Source organism: Thalia democratica, chromosome 1, assembly GCF_965202585.1.
Source record: "Thalia democratica chromosome 1, ktThaDemo2.hap1.1, whole genome shotgun sequence".
Classification (NCBI taxonomy): domain Eukaryota; kingdom Metazoa; phylum Chordata; class Thaliacea; order Salpida; family Salpidae; genus Thalia; species Thalia democratica.
This window is the reverse complement of record NC_139165.1, coordinates 41437905-41451335: the sequence shown is the minus strand read 5'-3', so window position 1 is coordinate 41451335 and position 13431 is coordinate 41437905. Positions and strand designations below refer to the sequence as shown.

Here is a 13431-nt window from a genome sequence, read left to right as displayed (position 1 = left end):
AACTGGACCAGGTACGTTGGTAACAAACTTAAAATTTTGTCGGTTTTTTTTATCAAACACTATAACTGGAAAACTGTGATATTTTTTCAACTTGATTTAATCCAGTTAATGAAATAAACGTTTTCGAAATCAACTAGTTTTTATTAGATGTGTATAACTATGACAGAATATATTAAGTATAAGCTATTTTTAATTTAGGTACGATTGATCGAAATATCGAAACTATATTTTTTAAATAAAGTTGTTTTTATCAGATACGATTATTACAATTACTTCGATATGGAGGACGATGTAATGCTAGAAAATTCAATCGATCAAACACTAGGTGGCATAAGATCCAAATCGAGAGGTTTGTTGTGAATAAGTTGATAATTTCGAATTTTATTAATAAAGATTAAATTAAACTTGAACTTTTATTGTTACAAAATCAAGTACTACAAATTCAAAGTTTGTTAATTAAGTAAACTTGTTTAAAGCTGCTAGAGTATCAAACAACTCAGGTGTGTTTGTGTTTTACTTGAAAATTCGCTGCTTTAATTTAACTTTGATTAATTGAATCACTGTTACTTACCATACTTAATCGTAACCGCGTAATTTTTTTTTTCGCCAACACAGTTTGTAACTAACACAAAAGGCAGAACAAAACTTACACACGGTTATACAGTTACATAGCAATTTTACCAAATAGTTTACCGCAGTGTCTTTGTGGTGCGTCGGGAGGCGGGTGATGAGGAGGGTGATGGCTAGGGCTGCGCAGCTCGGCATGACCAACGGGCAGTTCGCCTTCCTCTACATGGACTTCTACAACTCCAACAGGACTTTCCAGTGGACCGACGTCGACGACATGCCCCAGTTCGAAACGAGCAAGCACAACTCAACGCTCGGTTGGAAATTTTGTTTGGTTTTTTTTTTTAGTATATATATTTGTATTAAAGATTTTCGTAAAATTGATAAATAAGTTTAACCGCATATAATGTTAATTTTTTAAATTAACACTTAACTGTAATAAAAAAAATTGTGTTTTATGTTTAGAATAAGCTTTATATTGCTTTTTAATACAAAAAGTATCAATAAACGTAAATAAAATAAGGGTAAATATAGATACTGTGTTTTTTTTAAAACTTGGTTTAAAGTTTTTTAGGTGCTAAAGATATGTAATTTGTTTTTTTTTAATAAACAATACAAACTCTTGCATGTATAAACACCGCAGACAACGTGTCGAAATCAACTTTGAAGTCGGGGTACAGAGCGCTCAACGTCATCAGCCTGACGATCCCAGTCACCGAAAAGTTCGTCGACCTGTCGCAGAGCGTGAAGGACTTCGAAGAGGCGAACGGAACGACGCCCACTAACGAGCAGTATATAAACAACTTCATTGTGACGTACTACGACACGATGATCTTGTACTTGGCAAACGTGTTCTTGTTAGTTCCGCTTAAAAGCTTGTTTGAAAGTTCGACTTTCATTGTGTTTGGTTTACAAAAATAAAGTTTTAACTCCTAATACTGACTTGAATATATTTTAATGCCTAGTTGTTTGATGTTTGTTCATTAAACTGCAAGCTATTCTTGTTAGTTCCCTAAAATATTAATACAATTCATTTAAACAATGAAATCAAACTTTTGTTGTTTACTAAATGTAAATAACTATTTGTTCCGTCTCGAATATTTAGATTGTTATAATTTAATTAGGCTCTGTATGCTTGCCTCTTTTTTTGCCATTAAACAAGCCATAAAGTGTATAAATAGTAACTTAAAGGCAATTAATTATCATAAAAGTATTTGAAAATAGTTTACTACCGTCTTAACTTGATTTATTTCTAATCATAGTTTTCTGATTGTTTGATGAATAAATAAAACTATTTTTCACGAGTTCATAAAACAAACATTTCGCAATAACAAAGCAAGTCTTTCAACAAACTTTATACGTTTAGTCCAACCAAAACTTTTAAGCCAAAAATTAAGAAACAAGCCACATTTAATTCTTTTTTTTTTTCAAAGGGCAATATCAAGCAACGACACCGACGCTCTGACCAGCGGGAGCAGGTTCGTGCAGGACTACTTGTGGGGATCCGAGTTCAGGAGCTTGGACAGAGACCTGAAAGTGGAATCCAACGGGGACATGATGGTGGACTACACCATGTTCGATTACAACGAAGTAACCGAAAAGTTTGAGGTATGCCGAATTGAATATAGAATATGTAAGTTGATCGGTTTAAAATGGACAAAAGTAACTGTTAAAAGTGGTTTTTTAAACACTTCGTTTATTAGCACACATTAGTAGTATGCTTTAGGTTTATATAAATTAAATAAACAATAAAAGAATAAAGTAAATTGTCTAGTAAAATCGTTTGATTTTTTTAAAGTTGATTGTTTTAATGAGTAGAAAAAGCGTTATAAGATACGTGTATGCATGCATTATAAACTTTTAGAAGATTTAAAAACAGACTTTTTAAATCGATTAAAGTTATTTCGAAATAAATCTTTCTTGTGTGCTACTTTTTAAAAAGGTTTAAGATTAAACTTTAAAAGTTTATGTTAGATCCTAAAAAAGTAATAAAAATAAAAAAACAAGCTTTGCAGTATGTTTGCTTGGTAAAAAATAACTAACGAGCACAAACAATAGTTGAAGAAAAAATAAAAAAAATTACATTAAAGTATGTAATTTAGAGATAAGTATTAAACAGTCTCTAAACACCTTGTACATAAAGTCCTTAAAGTTTAAAATTCATCACGCTATCAAACAATTTGAATTAAAAGTAATTATGAATCTGAAATACATTTTTTGATGACTTTGCAGGAGTCGTTAATATGGATGAGCAATAATGACTCGTTTATAGAAGTGAAGGAGGTAGATTGGCCGGGATCGAATCCTCCTGTAAACATTCCAGTTTGTGGTAGTTACATATGCCCGCCTGGAGTAGACAATGGTGAGTAAAAAATCAAACACTTGGGAACTTTTTTTTTTTAAATGCATACTAACGAAAATTTAATAATTTTTATCGTGTAAATACTTAGTCATGAGTATTTAGTTTGCAAGTTTTAAAACTTGAAATAATTTAAATTTTCTAATTCTACACATGTTTCCGGATACGAAAACATGGTAAACGTGTAAAATATTGGTTTATATACTTTTAGTTATCAGTTTTTTATTAAGTTTTTTTATATACAAAACAACTTTTTCAACAGCTGTTTACTACATTATTGGAGCTTGTGTGGTTGTCATTATTATATTTTGCGTCGTCACAATAATATTACTGAGGTTCGTTTAACTCACTTTTAGTTTATTTTTTCATGTTAACGCTTCATTTTACTCACTCATTTTGCTTCATCAACACAAAAGTCTGGTAGCGTTGACTGTTGAATTAATTTTTCATCTCTATGTAAACATCCCATATTTGTTCAGCTAAACATCCTGTGATTTCCAGAATTTGCTTTGAAATTAAAAAAAAACATTTCCCTAAAAGAATAAAATATAGTATTGTATAAATCAAAACTACACTTGACCAACATCAAAGAAATATGGTGCGTTAATTTTCTTATGTACATTCTTAATGGACTTTTCACAAAATAAACAAAGTGTTTTAAATTAATTTCAAATACACATTTAATTATGTTTACAAACATTTTACGACATGTAGTACATAAAAAGTTGATTATGTTTGCTTTTTAATACCTTTTAGGCGAAACAAATTCGGCAAAATTTAACGTAAAAATGTTATACGACGCAAAAGTCAAACCTCATTGTAATAAAACAAAATGAGAATTGTAAATACAAAAATAAGTTACAAACAATTATTTTATTACCTTTGATCGCTTTCGTACGTTTTTTTTTCTCAAAACTTTTTACTTTTAAAAATCTCTAATTCAACCCGTTATTGGTACAGAAAAGTTAGAACCTTAAAGAAACAGAACGGTGAAAAGGTTTGGTTTAATTCCCTTACTAATGACGACGATAGCTTCAGAAGCTATGTTATGAACGTAATGAGGTAACTTTTAAGGATTTCAGCATTAAAAAAAATAGTTTTAATTCTGCTTGGTTTGAGACCTGAGGTTTTGCGGCGAGTAAACTAAATTACAATTAACAAAATGTAGCTTTTGTATGATATGGCCAAGCTAACACGTATTTTATCATTTTGCTTTAATTGCAATTGTTTTGTAGGCTTTTGCACCACTTTATTGTATTACTTAGTATGTACTTATAGATTTTATCATTATTAATATTAACAACGCTTGTGACGTAGCTTGGTAACTTGAAAAAGAGTTGTCAAAGTATTAGAAAAAAAAACTGCTAACACTTAAGTTGTTATAGTTGTGTGCTGTGTGTGAATTTTTTAATTGGACATCAAAAACGATTAATTAAAAAGCATAAAGTTTTAAAATATAATTATTTTTGGTTGGTGCAAATTTTTTCAACTTTAAAAAGTATTTTTCAAAATACCGATTACAATAAAAAGTACAACTTAAATGTCTTTTGTTTACTTTTTTATTGCAGCACACAACTAAACTACTTTTATAAATTAGTTGCCAAAGCCAACGATTTAAGTAGACTTAAACCAGTTTGAGCTTTAGAGACACAAATTTAAGATTCATAGAAAAGTAAGTGCAGCTGAATCTTGAATACAGAAGTAGTTTTAGTAAATTTGGTACATTATATTTTGTTTGCGAGCATGTTTTTAATGCTCTATTGATAGATACTTAAAAAATTTATAATATATCATTTAACAATGACAACTTTGAAATAATAAAATAAACTAAAATCCTAACACCAATAATCTTGAGGAGTCACTGAGCTCTATGATTAAAACTAGATGATAACATTTACAGAAAAATGAAGTCGGAGAAAAGGTTGCGAAAAGAAGCGTGGAGAATAAACTACGAGGAAATAGATTTCAACCAAGATAGAAAAATATCTGCTGGCTCCCGATCTCTGGTAAGTTTTTATTTGTTTTAAAACACTTTAATGTTAGTTTTTGACATAAGTTATGACTTTCAAAGTTCAATTAACTTAACTAAAACGTCTGTAAACAAAGTTTTATAGTTTGTGTGAAAGTTTAAAGTGCACGTTGTGACAATCAAAATCCAAATAGATGCCAAATCGTAAATAAAAGTTTCTCATTTTAACAAACGCGTTGGTATTTAAGAGGCAATTTGCAATGACTTCCCTGTTTTGAGCTACTGTGCGACCTCCAAAGTAAACATCGTAACTGCCAAATGCGATCATAAATCATAACTTTTGTCGACAAATAAACTAATCCGCTTGGCTACACAAACAAACTTCGCGTAACACGCAACACCAATAAATTTATTTCTTGTATGACGTATTTTCGACCATGACGTACTCAAACATTTACAAAAGAAAACTCCCAGCACGTTTTATTTTAAATATTTTGACATAAACACCGATCCCACTTGTCACATTGCGGTTTGCAGGATTGATGCGTGTTTGCCCGACGATCCGATGCTTGTTGCTTCTGTCAGCTTCGGCAAACAGCGCTGCGTGCTACTTTATGAAAATAAACAAAATGGTTTCTGATTTATTTTTTGAACAGCACTCTATGCAGTCCCACTCGAGCAGCAGCACGTCCTTAAATTTACTGGGGGTTTCCCGAAACCAGAAGTTTGCCAAAATGGGCGTTTACAAGAACGCGTTGGTTGCGGTGAAGGAGTTCAAAGTTCGGAAGTTCTACCTCAGCAGATCCACATTGAAACAAATGCAAGAAGTTTGAAATAGTTTTTTGTTTTAAAAAAAATACTTTTCAAAGGCTTTGAAAAATTTATACGCTTAATTTTAGGTGATTTGTTATTCAAATTTTCTAAGTTTAAGTTAGGTGTTTTAGGTTAATAAAATTAATAAAATTTTAATTTTAAACTGTATCATAAGTGAACTGAACTACTTTTGCAATTCTAAAACATATAAACACATATCTAGGTGTTTTAATTAACCTAACTTTTGTGATTCCTACTATAACTAATACTTAAATTTAGGATAAAATGTATAAAGAATTAAAAAGTTTTATACATTTTTGTGTCATTTTTTAAAATATAAAGTAGTACGAGCTTTGTATGCGAATTATAACAAACTACAAACACAAAACTAATATACTAACTAAATTCTTAACTATACCTAAACAGCTTCAATGTGTGGAGCACCAGCACATATGCAAATTTTACGGGGCCAACGAAAAGTCCCCTAGTGCGTTCATAGTTACGGAATATTGCGACAGAGGGTCGCTGCAAGATCTCGTTCAAAACGATCAGTTTGACATGGATGACACTTTCAAGTTTATACATTTCAATTACGAATTTAGATAGTTTTATTTTTTTTAAATGTGCTTTTTTAGTTTTAATTGTATACTATCAAAACTTGCTTTTTATGGGTTCTGGAGTTAGTCCAAGTCAGTTAATCTCAGCTCCTTGTTCTTAATACCTTGTGGCATACTTAAAGATGATACTTCTGGTTTTCTATTTATTGTACAATACGTTGCTATAATACTCGGGCTTAACATACCTTTAGAACTTTGTTCTATTTCGGATAAAATTACTAAAATCTGAAATACTTTTTTTTTATAGAATGCTTAAAAAACCAGGCATACTTTATATAAGTGGTGTAAAGTAATTTAATAACCAAGTATAACAATTTTTTTCAGTTGAATGTTTTGTTTGTTTTTATAAATGCCGTTTTCTTCTTTTCTGTAAAAAAAAACCGCGACTAATTGTTTTATGTTTGCACAGCTTCAATATAAATATTATAAATCCATTAGAGTGTTGTTGTGCAATTATAAAAGCTGTTTACATAGAGATAACAGTTTTTATCTGAGTATTTGACAAACCAATACATGCAATAAAAATCATTTGTTTTGTTTATTTGTTGTTTTAAATCGAAGTTAGTTTGATAAATCGAGTTTATACTTATATAACATATTTGCATTTGAAATAGAAAAGGCTTTAAAACTTTTAATTGGTTTTAAAATGTTTATGCTGTTTCAAAAACATTTCGTCAAGTTTCTATTGATAATTTTTTTCTCCACCGATTTTTGTAAACATTTAAGTTAAAATATGCTCATATAAAGTATAATTATTAATCAATCACATAAGTTTTGTTTGTTCTTAAAATTAAGATAAATACTATATTGAAATTTATAAACCATTAATAAGCCACTTATCAACTACAAACTTGATAAATTCATTTTTAAGAGATGGCGCTGATTGACTTTTAGGTTAGAACCTTAAGAAAAGTTTGTATAATTTTTCAGCAATTAAAATAGTTAATATAAGTAGTTCTAAAGTAAACCGAAACATTGTACAGCTTCATTCAAATCTGTACACTTAGGATCTCTTTAATCTTTGACTTAAACTTTGAAATAAAGATAAAGCGGTATACTGTAACTTTTTTTAATTCTAACTTTGAAGCTTATGTTTTGAAACATCAAGCTAATCAACTTTTACATATTTTTTTCTAAATTTGTACATAAATCTTAGAAGCATCTGTAAAAAAAAACTACTATATAAGTACTATAAAAATGTATCACATAAAAAAGAAAAAAAAAGATATATACATAAAGATAAAACATCATGCAATTCATACTAGTATACAAGTAAATTTTGGTAAATTAAGTAAGCTTGATTAATAAATATTGAAGATTAATTACTAAGCAAGATTTGTTAATTACTTTAAACAACTTTAAAATAACTCGAAACAACATTTTTATCAAACAACGTGTTTTCAGGAACTCATTCATCAGTGACGTCATCAACGGGATGCACTTCCTGCACAGAAGCAAGTTTCAGTACCACGGAAACTTGAAGTCCACCAACTGCCTGGTGGACAGCAAGTTTCAGGTGAAGCTGGCAGATTTCAGGCTGGAGCAGTTCAGAGAGGCCAAGGTGGAGCAGTCGATCAACATGAGCTTGTCCAAACAGTACGAGAGTAAGTGGGGAATATTTGTTTTATTAAATTAATATTTATTTTATTGAATTAATATTTTCGTAGTTATAGCTTGTAGTTACTAAAAAACAGTATCCAAAAATTATCTTTTTGTTAACTTGAAATAATTATAGTTTTAGATTAGCTTAATATTGTGTTTAAAAATGATTCAAGTTAATATCTAAATTACAAGGACAAAACATTTTTTTTTTCTAAGAATTCCGTTATAAAACTATATTTCACCTCATTATAGAGACATATTTTTTTAAATAAAAATTTTTGAAATATAATATTCATATTCATTCTTTACTATCTAGTTGTTACAATTAAAACCAAAAGTACGCAGCAGTATGAAACCGAAATATTTTTATTCAGAGCTGCTGTGGTCGGCACCGGAGGTACTGCGCAAGGACGCGTTCGACCTGAAGCTGTCGGTGCACCACATGCAGAAGGCGGACGTGTACAGCTTCGCCATAGTGGTGCAGGAGATCATATTCAGGAAGGGAGTTTTTCACGTTGGCGAGGAAGGTGAAGGCGTTGGAGACAGCTGGCAGACGACTTCGAATAAAGGTTGCATTTTATTAAAACGCTATAAACTATATTAAGAAAAAACTTAGAAATCTTTAAGAAATAGTTAAACTTCGGAAAAATTCAAAATAAAAAACTTTGACTTTAAAGACTTGAGCTTAGTAAAGTTTTCAGCTAAAAACTGTTATTAAATGTAATTGTACAATTTTTTTTCCAATCATGTTTTATCCGATATTTTTGTTTTGGATTTGTATAAATTTGTATAATAAGACAATGGTGGGAATATATTTTCAGTTGGTAAACATTTTTTGCAAAACAAATAAAGTTAAGCTATTTTAAATGAAACATTTTCAAAATAATTGTAAAATGATTACACTAAACAGTAGCATAGTTGCCATTTTTAATGAGCCTATCGCAATTACTTGTTTATTAAAGCACGGCCCTTATAGATAAAACTATTTCAATCTAACAATTTTAAAGCTAACAATGCTGAAGTCAACTTATATATTTTCTAGCAAATCGAAAATTTATGTACACTTACTGCAAGACAATCTGAGTATAAGAAAGACAAATGAATTACAACAAATAGATTTACAAAAATAAGCTCACTTATGCTTATTAAACGATCAGTGCGTAGAATTTTTTGATTTTAACAGTAATTTAAGGTTTTTTCAAAATAACTTGTTATAAATACGCTGTTAATGAAATCTTAACTGCTAACAATTCAAGCTCACATTTTCTTCCAAAAAGTAAAACGTGAAAAAGTGTTTTACTAAAACGTTTTCACGAACAGACATATATGACATGGTTGTCAAGGGAACGGAATCTAATGATGACGCGTTCCGGCCAACTCTGGACGACAACGATGACGTCATAGTGAACTCGCAGCTTCGCGCCATGGTGAAGAAATGTTGGAGGGAAGTACCCCAAGACAGACCTAGTTTTGGAGAAATTCACCAGCAAATGAAGAAGATATTCAGGTATATTATTGATATTAAAATTTTTATATTTAATTTATGAAAAAATGTTCTTTTGTGAAAAGTAAAATTTGCTTAACTATGTTTATCTCAAGTTCTTTGTGTTGTAAAAACATTTTTTATGTGTTTTCTTGGGTTTTAGCCCTTAATTTACTACGACTTATTGAAACATTCTACGACTATACTAAATGTTCAAGTTTAGTAAACTACCAATGATTTATTGCGAAATAGTTTTTAACATTCATGCTAATATTTACTTTAAATTGTAAAATATACTGTTTGGTATTAGTTAGACAGGTTCCCATACATTGGAGATACTTTATTTGTTTTATAATTATGCTTGTAACAAATTGAATTTATAATAAATGAATGTTTTAAAAGCATGTTACGGACGAAAAAAATACACGTAACAATTGCGTGGGATAACTGTTATGCAAAAATGTTTATTTTATTGAATATTGAGAACAAGTCACGCATAAGTGTACGTTTGTTTAAATTGAGGTTAGGCTGAGTTATTGTTACAACCTTCGTAATATCGTAAATACTAAGTATTTGGGTTATAAAATTTATTGAAAAGATCATGTTCGTTCAATTTGAATAGTTTTTCATATTTGAAGTCTCAAAAACATAATTTTGTAAGTTAACTTATCTAATGAAAATATAAGAAAAATTCTATAACAAAAAAGCACCTGAAACATGCAATACTATGTAACAACATTACGTTTAATAAATTAGCTAAGGCAGGATAATTTCAGCCTTTTTAAGTTTCAAGTTTTACAACGTTTTTAGCCGCTCTAAATATTAACTACAAACTTCTAGTTGAAAAAATTGTGTTCAGCACAAAATTAGTACATAATTCATTTTAAAACTTTTTTTTATAACTCGTACAGGGAAAGAAGTCTAGTTGACAGCCTTCAAGTAAGACTGGAGCAGCACAACAGGAACTTGGAGGGCAAGGTGAAGGAAAGGACAGAAGAACTGGAAATACAGAAAGCGAAGGCAAACGACCTTCTCTACCAGATGCTACCGAGATCCGTTGCAGAAAAACTGAAGAAACAAAGTGTCAGTTGAAATAAGTTATCTTTTAAAAAATTTTTAAATCATTTTGTAACAATTTATTTTTAAATATAGTCGGTTAACTGTTAATAGAACAAGTAAATGTTTAAAAAATTAAATAAAAACTTAAGAAAAAAGTATTAAAAAAAACCAAATAAATAAATTTAATTAAAAGATATTAATAAAATAAATTTACAAACAACAGGAAGTAACCCCGCAGAGTTATGAGAATGTGACGATATTCTTCAGCGACATCGTGGGCTTCACTGCTATCAGCCACGGCAGCACCCCAATCGAGGTAGTGAACATGCTCAATGACCTCTACACCATGTTCGATCAGATATCAGAACTTTTCGATGTGTACAAGGTCTGTTTTTAGTTTTAGTAGAAACATAATTTGTTAAAAAAAAACAAAAAAAAAACTACTTTACAACAGTTATTTTAGAAATTTGTGCTTTAAAAGTAACTTGTTTTATTAAGTTACAAACTATGTAAAATAAATGTTTACACCAGTTTCTATTTGTTATAAGGTTGAAACTATCGGAGACGCTTATATGGTTGTATCAGGACTACCAAATCGCAATGGAAACTTACATGCAAGGGAAATCGCTAGAATGGCGTTGCTTATGCTTAAAAACGCAAGAAAACACGTGATAAAGTAAAAACTTTAATAAATATACTTTAGACAGCTCAAAAGCTTAATAAAAGTTTACTTTTTTTTTCTAAATAATGTATTTTTTTTTATATAATAAGAAAATATACACTAAATTGATAAAGGCAAGTTTTTGTACTCATCTAAATTAAAATAATGTAGACCAATTTGCACTGTTTGAAATATTTTATGTACTTTCTTCTGCTACTAATTATTATAACTATTTAGCATGCTAACGCCAAGTACTAAAATTCAGCTCAATATTTTCGAACTAGTCATTCTTAAACTCTTTTTTTTTAAGGCACAAACCGGACACGAAACTGAAGCTGAGGATCGGTATTCACACGGGGCCGGTCGTTGCTGGGGTGGTCGGGCTGAAGATGCCAAGGTACTGTTTGTTCGGAGACACTGTCAACACTGCGTCACGCATGGAGTCTAACGGGAAAGGTGTGTAAAAATTAAACTATTTTGCTCTAACATTTGTTATTATATGGATTTAATACACCTTACTTTTCTTTTATTGTTTTAATTACTTCTAAAAAGTTTAAGAAAGATTAAAATGTCTTTGTTAGTAGTAGAAAGTGGTGTGGATTAAATGTTTTAATCTATAAAGAAAGCGTTAAGCATTTTATATTACTATTATCAATGAATACTGTTTATTTAAAGTCAGTTTGTCCTCATAAAATAAATTAAATTGGAAATAAACTGCTTTCTTTATAAGTGGTTAAAAAAGTATACTGTGGCATGAATTTAAACATTTTTTTATAGAACTAGCAATACACGTTTCACCGTCGACAAAAAAAGTTTTAGACGAGTTTGGATCGTTTGTTTTTGAAGAAAGAAAAGATGAAGTGTTTCTAAAAGTACGTTTAATAACTAAATAAATGAACTGCTTGCATTGCTTGAAATTTTTCGAAAAGAATACTTAATCTAAATAGGTTTTTTAAGATGTTCAAATGAAAATATACTTTGATTTTTTAAACAACTTATTAATAAATATATATGTTTAAAAAATTGAGAAATATTAATACATATCAATAATCAACCAGGGCCTGGGAAACTGGAAGACGTGGTGGCTGAAGGGCGAAAACGTCAGGTCGTCCGCGGACAGCGACGCCGAAATCGCCGAGCTGTACGAGGAGCGGATCGACGAGTGTGACGTCACACAACAAATTTCGGGCGAGGTGAACGGGGCGTTCGAGGATGACGTCATAAGGCAGAGGAGCATCTCGGTGGCGGGGCCGAGGGGCTCAGCGTGCAGCCAGAACTCGATATACGTGGGCGCGTACGACCAGGCGGGTGATGCGAGGAAGGACTCAGTGTCCAACGGCAGGATGAGCACCTACAACCTCGGCAAACCTGGAAGAAACAGGTTGGTTGTTTTAAGTACGTTAAGTGGCTTTGAAAGTCATGGATAAAAAACTACTACTACTAATATTTATATTGATCAGGAGGCGAGGGCTGCTCGAAAAAGAGAACACGAGGTCGCGCAGCACCGTCTACCAGAGCCCGGAAAACCTGAAGGAACTGCTGGGATCGTCGGGCAGAACCACACTGTACCAGCCCCCTGAAAACCTGAACGAGCTGTTGGAAGGCAGGCCGAACAGCGGGAGGAAGGTGAAGTTCGAGGACGAGGGCAGGGACTCGGGAGTGAGCCTGGACCAGAAGGATCGGAGGGAGCTGAGCCGGGAGTACTCGGGATCGGTGAGGATCGAAAACGAGAACGATCACTCCGACATGTGATTGAAAATAAAAACACGAACTTGTGAGGAATGAAAAAAAAGCTACCTACTTGTCAGAATTCAGTTTGGTCATACTTGCAGAAGTTAAGTTAAAAGACTAATAAAAATAGCTGACTTAGTTGCGAGTATATGCATCTGTAAATGGTGTAAAAAGTGTTTTATATAATGTTTAGGAGTTTACAATCAACATTGGTTCGTTAATTTTTGAAATGTATGTTAGAATTAACTTGAAAAGTATTTTTTTCGACACTGTTTTATTGGGTGACTGAGAGTTTCTAAATCAGCACATATTTTACGACTAAATAGTAGTTTTCTTATAATTTTTATTGTTTTTTAGCTTTTGTATAGAGTATTGTTTTGAAACTCAAAAAACATAAGTATATAAACGTGCAAAATAATATTTAATTTAAATAAACCCAACTCAATCCTTTTTCGAATTTTTTAAATACTCTTTAGAAAAATATACACATTTGTTCGAAATACAAAAGATAAGAATGAACAACAATTTAGTACTATTGAATTTCATTTAAACAGCTACAATCTAAAACAG

The 13431-nt window shown here is 31.0% G+C and overlaps 1 protein-coding gene across 1 annotated transcript; it reads left to right on the top strand.

Moving 5' to 3' along the window:
- The first annotated feature begins 339 nt into the window (after positions 1 to 339).
- Positions 340 to 12882, top strand: LOC145836065 (atrial natriuretic peptide receptor 1-like). Its single transcript, XM_082943864.1, has 19 exons — positions 340 to 349; positions 699 to 884; positions 1211 to 1424; positions 2001 to 2175; positions 2800 to 2929; positions 3189 to 3261; positions 4827 to 4932; positions 5552 to 5722; positions 6135 to 6283; positions 7730 to 7894; positions 8273 to 8496; positions 9248 to 9434; positions 10322 to 10493; positions 10693 to 10854; positions 11018 to 11145; positions 11441 to 11586; positions 11908 to 12002; positions 12189 to 12511; positions 12591 to 12882. The coding sequence occupies exons 2-19, from the start codon at positions 728 to 730 to the stop codon at positions 12880 to 12882; spliced, it is 3069 nt and encodes a 1022-aa protein (XP_082799990.1). The 5' UTR covers positions 340 to 349; positions 699 to 727.
- The last annotated feature ends 549 nt before the right edge of the window (positions 12883 to 13431 follow it).